The sequence below is a fragment of the Nomia melanderi genome, chromosome 2, assembly GCF_051020985.1.
Source record: "Nomia melanderi isolate GNS246 chromosome 2, iyNomMela1, whole genome shotgun sequence".
NCBI lineage: Eukaryota > Metazoa > Arthropoda > Insecta > Hymenoptera > Halictidae > Nomia > Nomia melanderi.
This window is the reverse complement of record NC_135000.1, coordinates 28455479-28468727: the sequence shown is the minus strand read 5'-3', so window position 1 is coordinate 28468727 and position 13249 is coordinate 28455479. Positions and strand designations below refer to the sequence as shown.

At 44.6% G+C, this 13249-nt stretch overlaps 1 protein-coding gene across 3 annotated transcripts in view; it reads right to left on the bottom strand.

The window, feature by feature from the left end:
• The window catches only part of Gfrl (Glial cell line-derived neurotrophic family receptor-like), a 440074-nt gene that overhangs the window by 118873 nt on the left and 307952 nt on the right, over window positions 1–13249 (bottom strand). For all 3 annotated transcript variants that reach the window (XM_076374200.1, XM_076374198.1, XM_076374199.1), the window contains exon 5: window positions 499–626. In XM_076374200.1, coding sequence (XP_076230315.1) covers window positions 499–626 — 128 coding nt within the window. The remainder of the gene's footprint in view (window positions 1–498; window positions 627–13249) is intronic.

Here is a 13249-nt window from a genome sequence, read left to right as displayed (position 1 = left end):
AAGAGGAACAACGAAAATGAATAAAGAGTACAGACGTTTCACTTCACACAACACCAACAAATCGTCTTCCACAAGGTGCGCTATGTATAAATACGGTTAACCAACGTTTACGATATATAATATAATATAATATAATGTAATATAATATAATATAATGTAATATAATATAATATAATGTAATATAATATAATATAATATAATATAATATAATATAATATAATGTATATATATGTATGTATATATGTATATACTCGTTCCCATTCAAGATCACAAAGTGTGTCTCTGGCACTTGACGGCAATTCAGAGAAGGAAAACAAAAAGTAGAACGAAAAAGTCGGAAGCGGTAAACAGTCTCGTGTGTGACGGCGCTGGTAACAACGGATGCCAGTATTCTTGTATTCGCGTGTGTAAGTAGAGAGACGTATACATAGAGAAAAGAGAAGGTAAAGAAACGTTCCATCGATCCTTCCGAAAACGGCCACGGATCGGCATACTCACCAACGCACGGATTGTGATTCACCATCGAGAAGATCCTGTCGCAACGCCTCTTCATGTGATTGTTCGGGCAGATGCAGCCGAACATCGGCGACAGCCGGAGCTGCGTCCAGGAGTCGTGGCACGCGCTCCTGGAACAAACGAGACGAACGTTCGATCATATATTCGTGGAAATTCGTTTTAACCTTTTAAGTACGGTACGCCGCTATAGTGGCTTGCGTGGATCGCACCAATTCGGAAAATATAAAGAAATTATAATTTATTCATTTGGAACTTTATTCCCAAGTAATGTAGTGGAAATTGTCATGAACGGTTTTTGTGTGCCATCCGCGGCCAAGCGCGCCGTACCTAAAAGGTTAACGCGTTATCGATCACAGATCTGCTGAAGACAGTAATTATTGATAACGCGTTAGTTTTTCATTAGTTTGCTTTCTTTATTATTTTTCTGTGATGTAATTAATGGTCGTGTTATAGAAAATGAGATATAATTTCTGGTATATCGGTGTTTATTGTTTAATTACTTATTATTCGTCTTGTTTTATGGGAGTTTCTAGGTAAATCCCGTATGGTACAGTGGTAAAGGGAAATATACTTGCAAGATTTAATAAAGGTGAGAGTTTATCAACGGAAGATTTATTAAATTAATGAGCTTACAGTCTCTGTAGACTGGTATTAATTAATTCCTGCATGGATATTTTATTTTTTAATATTTTCCATCGTTTCTTTCTATCATTTTTTTTTAATGGAATGATTATAATGCCACGCGAGGATCGGACGAATTTATTACATTCATATCCAGCCGGCTCGCCTCGGAAATTAATCAGGAATTAGCGGCGCACGATCCAGTTTCGCAATCATCGAAATGGCTGATAATTTTCAGGAAAATTACGGTGAGTTTCCGTGCCGATCGGTTCATGCTCGCTTTGTTCCTACGTTTAATCGCGGGATAATTTCCCTTTGGCATTAACACAACATCGGCCGCCATTCGCGCAATGTTTACCGATGAAATTCGAGATGATCGATTCGAGATAATATCACGTGCATTTTCTATTTTCTTCCGCGCCGTTGCTGTGTACATTCTCTCTGTAATTTCCCGTTGTTTACTCAAAGTTCCGCGGGAAATCCAAAGGAACTACTATAACAAAAGACAGTTCAAAAGAGAAAGAATCGTACGAAGATTTCCAGAAACTTTCAATTATTCAAGAAAACATTAAACAACAATATTACTTCAAACATCCGAAAATCAAGTAACTCCGTACGACTTTACAAGCTAAAACGAAAGCTCACAGAAGCATGCACCGGCAATCTGAAAATATTTAACCGCGCTGTCCCGTGTCTCTGCGGTTCTTTCCATTTCACGATCGTTCGCTTCGTATCACATCAAATCTGCCGCGACAAAAAGATTCCACGGTAGCCGAGCAGCAAGACATCTCGAGCAGCGAAGAAAAACGCGAACAAAGCGGGACACGCTCCGTGAAGTTCAATGTGGCGGGACTAACGGACGATTACGGCTGTCTCGGGAGGAGCGAGGCGCGCCAAAGAAAACCACAAAACCCCATCGGTTCCCCGTGAGCGACCGTTGCCCCGGAATCAGTGATACGGTCGGGTCTTGATTAACAACGCGCGGGACCGAATCCTGAGGTTCGGGCAACAAGCGGCTCGTTCCTCCCGAAAGAATCGGTTTCCCAGGATCCGCCGGGTCGCGGTTCAAAGAGGATCGGTATCCTGGCGCGCAGCAAAGGAAGAGGAGGCCGGGGATCGCGGGAAAGGATGAAGGGGAGCGTGGCCGCAGAGAATTATTTGGGTTAATGGCACACACAGCGGCGCGGCTCTCGCCTTCGACGGATCCGAGAGCGAAAAAGGAGACAAGGAGCCGATGGATGGAAGTAGCCACGGTCAAAAGCTTCCTCGAGATGGACCGGGGATCGAGGAAGTGACCGGAAGAACTCGATTGAGATGGAACTGCGAGGCGGATGGTTCGCGAGGAACCTGGCTCCGCTTTATCGTAGCCTCGTTGAGATTCTTGTTACAAGATCGAGGATGTAGGCTTCAGCGCGGAAAGAAGCCACGGAACTCGTTGACGGGTTGCTAAGTTCGAACGCGATAAGGACTCGCGGGTCGAGGATAGAATTCTGCTCCCTCCCGAGCAACGCTGTGTAACCAGTCGACCGATTTCCACCGGGATATTGCAATTCTCTGTTCCGACAATGCCTCTTAATGGCCGGCATTGTTGTCGCGTTTAGCAGCCGTGTGAAAATTCTATTACCCATCGATCAGCTCGCGATTTCATTTGTAAATGATTATACGCGCGTTAATTCATATCCCGGCGAATAAACAGCGTTTATGCGAGTCGGAGCAACGCTCCGTTGACCGGCGGGAACAAAGCGGTTCATTCGGGACTGGCTCTCTTTCGCGGTGTTCTTTAGCTGGAGGCGTACAATTGGAGCTGTTTGTTTTTGGTAATGAGTGATGTTTCATTCACGTGGAAATTTCTGTAGTTTGATTATAAAAATTCATGGGGTTTCGCTACTGTCTCTCCGTTTAATCTTATTTCTCCGCGAGAGAGCTACTCTTTCTCCGCGAAAGTGCTATTCCTTCCGCAGTTATTCTTTGTCTTGTAGCGACTTCGTTGCTACCACGTTTGCGATTGATCTGTCCGTCCGCGGTTCTCCGTCTTGGACCGGTAGAACAGAGGAACGCGGCGGACGGCATTTAAGCATTTTTGGAGCGTTTCGGAGCGCGGCGTACAACGGTAGACGAGCGACATCCTACTTTCAATTGGAACAGTAGAAAAACGGCATCTCGAGGTTCCACTATTAACTGGAGCAGCGTACCGCCGACGCGTTACTCCGAGAAGTACATCGTACAACTGCGCTGTGTAAAAAATACGAATAAATACGTGGGTGTGAATTGTGTTTTATTGTCTCCCCATTAACCTACATTCCACTCCCACAGTCCAAACAGCAAGTTAGCACACTCAAGAGGTAACGTTCTAATAAATACCAATACATAATCTCAGAACAATAATCAAGATGAAGAAAGTCGATTAAAGGTCTCGATTCATTGCCTTTGCGTCCGTCCAACGAAATCACGGTCTTGTCCGACGAGCACGGTTTTCGTCGGCGGTGTGCCGCTGACAGCTATCCAGGATCGCAGCCTGTTCAAGGAACAAGCGTCGTGCGGTCTGGCCGCAGATCGGACGCAGCGACGCCGTCTCTCCGGCAGGGCAGCTTTAATCCGCCATTACTGCGGATATATGGCGCGTCGGTCTTCCGCGAGCCCTACGATTCCCGCGCGGCCGGCCCCGAACAAATAAGATCGCGGCGAATTTTAGCCAAACTCGACGAAATTATTTCTCGCTTCGCATTCGAAGCAGATGCTGCCGGAAATTTTGATCCCGACACTTCCGAGTTTTATTATTTTCACCTCGCCGGCGTAAGGAGCGCGCACGGTTGTATTGGAAAAAGTATTATGATAATGGCGGGCCGCGCACTTTGCTGCAACCAGACACCTGATTGTCTTCCATCGATACAAGGTGCTACGAAGTTCCCGGGGAAATTGTTTTAGGAAACATTGTGCTTATATTTACGCGTATTCCACGCGAAAACCGGCGATCTCAACTGGTAAGAGATATATCTGTAAACGTAAATTGATCATGTATCTATTTTGAAATTTTATTTCAAAACACTTTGTCTCGTCCAGAGTCGGAAGGCATTTGTGAATTTTCTCGACATTTCGAACGATAGCAATCCTCTTGAATATATAAGATGTAGGTTAAAAGAGCAATGTACATCTTGAGTCCTCTCCCATTTCAAAAATTATTTCCACTGAATAATAGACTAATGAACGATTTAACAGTCGCATTAACGCATCGAGTAGACTTCTTAATTCCAACTCAGTCCTTCGAACAAAGGTCATTTCTGAAGCTATAGGAATAAAGAGGATCTTGAAACAACGGCAATGAACCTCGAGGCAAATTTCGAAGCACCACTCGGTCCAACGAGCCGTTCAAAAAATGATCAAATTATCAGACGTCGCGAGTGCCGGTTGCCCGGATAATGGAAAAGAACTCATCCGATCGTATAGGTAGGCTCCGTAGCACCTGTAGCTACGCCGGAGGAGGCGCGGCGCGGATGTGGGCGAGGTTCCCGCGCTGAATTGTTGAAGAGACCCGCGAAAGTGGTTCGAAGTTAATTATACATCCGAGGAACAACCAGACGCGCGGCGCGGTCTCGTTTACATACTTCCGCGCGATAATAAACGCAGGCGTATAGATTATTCGACTCCCGTTCAAGATTTTCGCGAGCCGAGCGGACGGCGTTTCGCTTTATTTCACCGCCAATTGTATTATTTTATAACCGGCGCCGGCGGAGTTTCCGTTTCAACCGTAATTCCGCTGTTCGCCCTTCCCCTCGGAAACTACTTCGCCCCGCCGGGAAAAGTTCGTAATTAATTTCTCTAATTGTTCGCCGGTTCGCGACGCGAATCACGGGCCCCGAGTTTCGGAGCGCTTTAAGAAATAAATGCGTTAAAGCGAAACGTTTCTTTCCGGCCGGTACGTTCGTTTTCTTATTTTCATCCTCCTTTAACCCGTTCTCCTATGATGCTTTCTCTTTTACTTAGAAAGATTTCATTTGCTTCGGTGTTATAGGTATTTACATGTCGACGCAAGTGAAACTGCTAACGATAGACTTAATTTAACGAGTTTGCAAAATGGAAACGTTCGAAAGAAGTAAAATATAGGAAACCAATATATTTCAACCCTTCGCACTCCAGAAGTTTTTCAGTAGAAATACTCAACATTTTTTAATGAAATACCAACGACATTCTTGCAAACTGACTTAACGAGAAATCCCACATAATTTAAGGAAAGAGGCTGTTCTATTTTAATATTTCACATGTCGATGCGTTGTACAAAGTTTAATATTAAATGTCAAACTCTATAATTTTGCTGTGTTAAAGCAATTGGCGACTGAGAAGCGCCTACGAAGTGCAAAGGGTTAATGTTAACACGCTTCAGGGTTTAACAGTAAAAAGTTATATGCGAATATAGAAAAAATCCTGGGTTTCTCCTGATATCTAATCGAGCTCGTGAAAAAAGTTTTCAGAATCTGACAAATCTAAATGTTCTTTGTTCTTCACGAATGAAATATTGCTAGCCTATTACCAATCGTTAATTGTTGGGCTAGACATAGATATGGAACAAGCATCGAATTTTTTTCTTTCTCTATGAAGTTATTAACGGTGATAGTTTCGTCAAGTACAGTCACGAAAGAAACCATAGGACAACAGGTTAAGCAATCTTGCGATTTCTACACGCGAGTCGATGAATAATTCGAGATAGAGGTCGACGTCGCTTCCGGTGATTTTCGGACGAGAAATCGAATTAGCGAAGTCAAAGGTGCAGCCGGAGAAAGTGAGTTTCTTGCCGCGTATGCTAATCGACGTTAGCGAAAGTTGTTTCTGATATGCGGAATTTCATTTCGCATCCATGCGAAGTTGTGTACGAGAAGATTCGCCTGTTCGAGTCGTATTTGGGTGAGCCTCTCTGCCCGTAGAAGGAAACGAAGTTTCGGGACCTAGAGTCCTTTGCCAATTTGCTAGTATAATCCGCGACGTGACGCGGGGGATGGTTTACTAGCTGGTAGCCGGCTTTTTCCTTGGATTTCGAGGCGCTAGCGCATCCGCTGGATGCTTAGAGTAGCGAAACTCGTGGCGGAGCGTGTGAATTACTGATGCTGAAGATATAGCGTGCGAAATTATAATACCGGAGGGAATAGCTTTCGAGGATTGATGAGTTAGTAATTAGTAATAATATTATTAGTATTTTCAAAATTAAACTGAAGATCATCCTTTCTCAACAGTATCAATTTAGAAGACTTCTATTACAAAAGGTGACATGTAGATCAGTGACCAAATTGGTTGAAAAATTTAATCCAATCTGGATTGAAGAGTTAGTAATTAGTAATAATATTATTAGTTAGTATTTTCAAAATTAAACTGAAGATCACCCTTTCTCAAGAGTATCAAGTTGGAAGACTTCTACTACAAAAGGTGACATGTAGATCAGTGACCAAACTGGTTGAGAAATTTAATCCAATCTGGATTGAAGAGTTAGTAATTAGTAATAATATTATTAGTTAGTATTTTCAAAATTAAACTGAAGATCATCCTTTCTCAAGAGTATCAAGTTGGAAGACTTCTACAAAAGGTGACATGTAGATCAGTGACCAGACTGGTTGAGAAATTTAATTCAATCTCCCAGTTCGCACCTGTACAAAGGAAGAGTGTTCATACCCTACCGCGTAGATATCGGGATGAATCCTTTCAAAGAAGAATCTAATTTGCCCTAAAAATGTTCAGACTTGCAATCCTGTTGTAGAATGCTTTTATCTTTGTTCGAGGTTCTGGATAAAGGGGACCGCGTCGTTCTTGCAGGGAATACCGCAGAATTCGCTGGATCGAGTCGCGTCGCGTCGCGTTTGTCGCGCAAGGATCGGGATTTTAAGCGAGCCGGATCCCTCGCCGAGCTCTTTCGCTCGTGTTACAAAGGTCCGAGGTATCCAACGACATCCGAGTGACACGGGAAGACGCCGGAAATGTAATGGCGACCTCGCGGACGGACATCCGCAGAGATTGAAAAGTGCACGCTCTCTTCGAGTCTACCGGCGGATTCGTCCTGTACGGCCGCTGATTTTCGTCGTGAGGTTTCTAGGCTTGGTCTGCGAGGCAGAACGATCGCCGCGTGCCGGACTCGTCGACGGAATCCGAGATACTCGGGGAGGGCACCGATAATCTTGGATCGAATTGTCTGGCATTGTCGTTCGTGACCTAAAGAATGTCGACGCTTATTTATGATCTTGAAGAAATGTTTAAAAGAATGTATATGTATCATAGTTTTAAGACAGTGGGACAGCGAGTGTTAAGGACCATAAAAGAGAAAGGGACTCGTGGAGATCAGGCCCAAGGGTTGCTGGGTTTTTCCGGAGGATGCGTAAGCGAGAATGATGAGTGCGTGGTGGTGAGAGTGGGGTGTGTTTGAGAATTTGTTGGAAGTGTGAGTAAGAAGAATGCTTGTGGGAAGAGAATGATTTTTAAGTGATGGCGAGAGATTTGAGAGTTGTACACTGCTATATCGTTTCTATTTATTTGTATTTTATTCAATTATCTATTCCTTTTTTTAAAAATAAAACATATTCAAATACCATTAACACCACATATAAAACAGGAAGAAAGATCTTTTAGATCGTGGAGACTTGCGTTCGCATAATGCACTAGTGATTTATATTTCGAGGTAAAATGCATTCTAACAAAATTCCTTAACACTAAACCTACAGAGCAATTAAACTGACCTCTTGAAATCCCTTTATAGCAACTCCAAGAGTGCATCTCTGGAAACTTGAATTGGCTTAGAATTCAGTTTACGTATTGCTACATCAATTTCATTAACCATTTATCAAAGAAACATCTGTTATCTTCTTAATAATTGAAAACAAAGAAATCAGGAATGGGTCATTTTGACCCGTCTGGTAGTTTTAGTGTTAAGATAGATATAAGTAATCAAGAGAATTTATATATAAAACAAGAGTAGCAAAGGAACTACAATACAAACAAATAAAGAACATCGCATGAACACAAATGTCCTGCATTCTAATTATGCGTTGCCTTCAAGAATCCAGAAACCATATTTTCACAGAAAGCCATCCAATCTCAACGTCCCGCGAAGCAACTCGTTATCACAACGAATGTCACGCGGCATCGCTCGAGATCTTCGAAAGTAACATTCTAAAACATCAGAGAACGCGCGGCAGTGCAGCGGGCCGAGTGCATTAACCTACAAACGCGTTTGATGGATCACCGGCTGAATCCGCGCGTAACCCAGTCGAAGGTAGCTGCTCGCCGAGAAGGATCCCCGCGCTAACGAGACGGCGGAGGTTGTCGACTCGGTTTACTTTCGGTTTCGCGGAACAAACGAAAGAACGAGAGCAGCGCGCCTCCCGTCGCGGCGAGGCTCGCCGCCGAGAAATTAAACAGCGCTAATGAATGCCGCCGGTTATAGGAGTCGCAGGGGGACGGCCGAGCAAATACAAAAATTATCCGGCCGAGAACGGCGCGGCACGGAATAATCCGTAAATCTCATTTTTATCGCGCGGGTCAGGTGCGCGGCCGTGCAAAGCGCGAAAGAACAAAGAGAAAAGCGCGCGGTCGAGGTTCGTCGCGAGCCGGGAGAGGGTCGCCGCGGAGCCAGGACGCCGGGGTGGGACGGAGAGCGCGCGCGGAGGGATGGAAACGGTAGGAAAGAGAGAGTGTAAAACAACGAGAGCGGCGCACTTCCCTGTACGTACGGCAGGGCGATAATTTACTGGCGTGTAGGTACGTCTGAAGGATCCGGTACGTGCCGGTCGAGTGTTCTTGCACAGCCGGGGGTGCTAAGTACGCCTACGTGTGCGCCGCCGCGCGCCGCCGCGCGCCCCTCGCCCGACGATGCGCCTTGCACGTGCCCAGCCGCTCGTGGAAACGCGTCGACCTTTTTCGGATCGATTAAACGGCGAACGATCTTTTCCGCGGACGATTGGCGCACGGGCGATCCGATCGGCTCCGGTGATACCGGGGTTGAAGTTCCTCCGGGGGTTGATTCGTTCGAACAAAATTGGGATCGAGGGAATTCGGGAATTTTCTGGTGGGAATGTTGAGTGTTTGACTCGGGAACTTCGAAGGTTTGATTTAGTTGTAATTGGAGACGGGGGGGTGAAGTATGGAGAATTGGAAATTTGGGACTCGAAGTGCGGAGTTGAAAGGTCGGTGCCTAGATTGAGGTGAATTTTGAATTGAAAGGAAATTAGGTTCGTTTATCCGTTAATCGTTTCGCTTTCGGCGGCGAGCGCGTGTTGACTGCGGCTCGGAGAATGTGTGCGAGACAATATTTATTTGTTTGCGGGGCGGAACAAGTTTTCTGTGGAAATGTATGTATACGATGAACGCGATGGAATAGCGGGCAGTGTGGTTGAACCGAGGGAAAATAGAAATAAAAGGGGATGCAAGGGGGATGAATAAAAAGTGTGTTGGTGCACGCGGTAAACGCGATCGGACATTACACAACTGGACGGGATGGATGAATGTTGGGAAGCTCGGCTGTCTGTTTTGCCGAAACATTGAAATAAATCTGTCAAACTGTAGGCGAAATTTACTATGATAGTGAAATAGTTGCAGTACCTTCTATCTATAACTTTATCAGATATCTTTTTACCCATATAACTCATTAAATTTTCAGTAGTTTCATTATATCCTTCACTCAAACTGAATTTCCTGAAAGATCATTGTCACAGTAAATATAAACCTGAGTAATCTCAGTTTCGTTAATCACGTATATAAATATTTACTTATCATTCGATATGAGTCTCTTAAAATCAAACTGTAGACGAAATTTACTATGATAGGAAAATAGTTTCAGTATCTCCTATCTATAACTTTATCGAATATCTTTTTACCCATATAACTCATTAAATTTTCAGTAGTTTTATTATATCCTTCACTCAAACTGAATTTCCTGAAAGATCATTGCCACAGTAAAGATAAACCTGAGTAACTTGTTTCGTTAATTACGTATATAAATATCTACTTATCACTCGATACGAGCCTCGTAAAATCAAATTAGGCGGTGTGGCGTTTAGAATTATTCATTTTCGAATATTTAATCGTCGCGGATCGTCACGCAAACACAGTGCATCTCGAACGATTCCCGTTTTTAAGCCGCGCAATATCCAAAGGGTTAAGGAGCACGACACACGACCGTTAACAATATCCGCTTATATTATCAAGCTGTTTCGTTTACATTCGCCGAATTTGCATTTTAATTGGCCAGGCGGACGGAGATCCCGTGGAAGTTAAAGGAGCACGACCCCATAAAAGGATTATCGAACGGTTTCTTTCACGTTCGAGGGTCGCGAACAGTTCACCGCCGCCGCCCCCCCTTTTTTCTTCGAAGAAAACCGGCCGGCGCGCGTGAACATCGACAAAAGTTTATGCATAGATGGCGCCGGGGACGCTCCTGAATAATGTATGCGCCTATAGCACGACCGGGGAATGATTAACGATGCTGACCCGCTTGTAACTTCCGAAAACTTACCGTCCGCTTTTTCGGACCGGTTCGTCGCGAGGCAACTCCGTTTTTGAGAAGTTCAAGGAAGCTTTATTTATTAGCGCCGTTATAAATTATTCCGCGGCTCGAACTCGCGTTTCTTCCGCCGATTAACGCTCATTTTGCGGATGTTGGTTGAAGGTTTCTAAATATTCATTGCTGTATAAAAGATATTTATCAATTCTAATTCTCTTTTCCAATTTTCTAATTCCTGTTTTTCACCTTTCGCTTTCCATTTCCTTTTTCCTTCCCTCGAGCACCGAATTTTCCTAATTCCAACGAAACAGCAAAAGATTCTACTAACTTACTAATGAGCTTCTTTGTTCCAGAGAACTGCTGAAACTTTTCCTATATCCACTGACCTCTGAACCGGCGGGCCTGATCAAATGCAGTCTATCACGAATGCGCTTTGTTCCGCTGGCAAACTCTTTCCACCTTAGAAGCTAAATACCAAAAAGAGAAAACTCATGATTCTTGCAGTTACTTCTCGCGAGAGTATGCACGTTCCTTCAGGATCCTCGGCGATTCTACAAATCTACTTCTCCACGAACGTGTTCGAACTTCAATATATATCCTCACGCGCCATCGACACTTGAGCCTAACGTAAACGCCGGGGAGACACTTAATCACCCACACAATTTGATTATAATCACGATAGTAACAAGTCAGTTGTTATCTATACATCGTTATCAACGTATTTAGTAATAATTTCAATGACCTAAGGCAATCTTCCATATATGACATACTGTTATAGGCATAAAAGTGAAATTTTCGTGTATATATATTTCCCCCTCTCTCTCTTAATCTCTCGAAGTTATCGATAGTGAAACTTAGTCACTCGTGCCAAGCCAAACCGAGTCCCAGCGAACACGCTTCCGTTTCCCCAGAAATTTTCCCTCTTCGTTTCCACCACTCATGATTTCGTCGCTAATCCCGTTAACTCGGATCCCCGCTGAATCGTCGCCGACGAATCGTTTATACAGCAACGAGGATATTCGCGTATTAGACGCGACACACGGAAAACCGCTCGAAGACACGCGAATAAGTAGAAAACAGACGCGAAGCAGACTAGAAATGGTAGAAACAGAATATTCGAAAAACAAACTAGGGGGAATGAAATAAAAAAACGCCGTTGCACGCGAGAACGAAGTCCGGCGAGCAATAAATCGTTAAATCGAATATTTCGAGGGGATCGACGCGAGCAGATCGATCAACAAATATTAATTCCGGCGTCTGTCGAGTCCGGGAAAGGTTTGTTAACAGTCAACGAGCCGGTCGCGTATCGTTCAAAGGGTGGCCGCGATATTTCTCCCCGGTTCCGATGTAAATTTCCCGAAAAACGTCTACTCCCGCCGCCGCCGCCGCCGCTGCCGCCGCCGCGCGGACCGGTGTCACGATATTTGATTTATTTTTATTCGATCGGGTCCCGGCGCTATCTAGCCGGTAACCAGCCGCAATTTGTCACGGCGCCGACACCGTCCTTTCCCGTTTCACGCGTGCACGCATGCGGCCCCATGCAAAATTCATCGGCGCGGCGGGCTCGTGTCATCTCCGAGACGCGGGGGGAACGCGCGCGCGTTGCTTCGTAATCAACGCAAACACCGTGTCGCCGAGGAGGCTGATAAATAACTAACGAAACGATGGACTTGGGGAAAGCTGCGCCGATAACTCGCCGCCTGAATGCCCGGCAATCTCCGGGAATCCTGTCGAGACCGGCTAACCCCTTGCCGTGTGGCTTCTGTAACGGTGTTCGATAAAACCACTTTATTGTTGATAATTTAGTGGAGAAACAAAAGAATTCGATGGTTATTCCGTGTCCACTTGTATTATAGAAGTTAACGATCGACAATAGGCGATTGATGCATGGAAGATCATTTAGATTCGTCGGATGCGGCTGGAAACTTTTATGAGTCCGACACGTGATAGGTCAAGGGGTTGGAAGTTATCGACGAGTAACGCCAATGATATCCAACTGTTATTCGTGCGTTCCGTGGGGATGATACTAGTTATATAGTTTCGAGGCGAGTTCGATGGAGTTGCGATTAGATCGAGCAATTAGAAAGTTTAAATATTCGGTGCCTCGGTGTTTTTGGATATACAGTGATGTTTATCTAGTTACTCCAGCTTTTTCATCCCTTATTTATCTAACTAGATTCCAGTAAATAAATCTCGTCTCTCCATGTTTCATAAATTCCATCGCGAGAACGCAGAATTGTGTAATCGCACGCAGTCCACGGAGAAGCGTCTCAATTTGCCGGAGGTAACAAGTTTAATTCAATGTAAAGAATCGTTTGCCGCATTCGGGATCACGTGGAATTCTAATTAGCCGAGGGAAACATTCGTTTCTTTCAATTTCACCGAGTCAGCAAAGGAGAGCCTACATTCGCATGAAAATCCGCGGCGCACTTGTAAGTTAGAGTACCCTCTAATCCGTTCCAGGCGAAGAATTACCTGTTATCGTTGAACTTTAACCGGCGGCGAGTTTCAACTGTTTAAACGGCGGATTGAATTTCAGTGTTCCCGGTGTTTCCAAGAAGCGTGTTATTACGTTACCGTTGTTTGAAAGGCGAACCGGCGGAATTTAAAACATGGAAACGCGGCTCGGTCCGTCGTCGT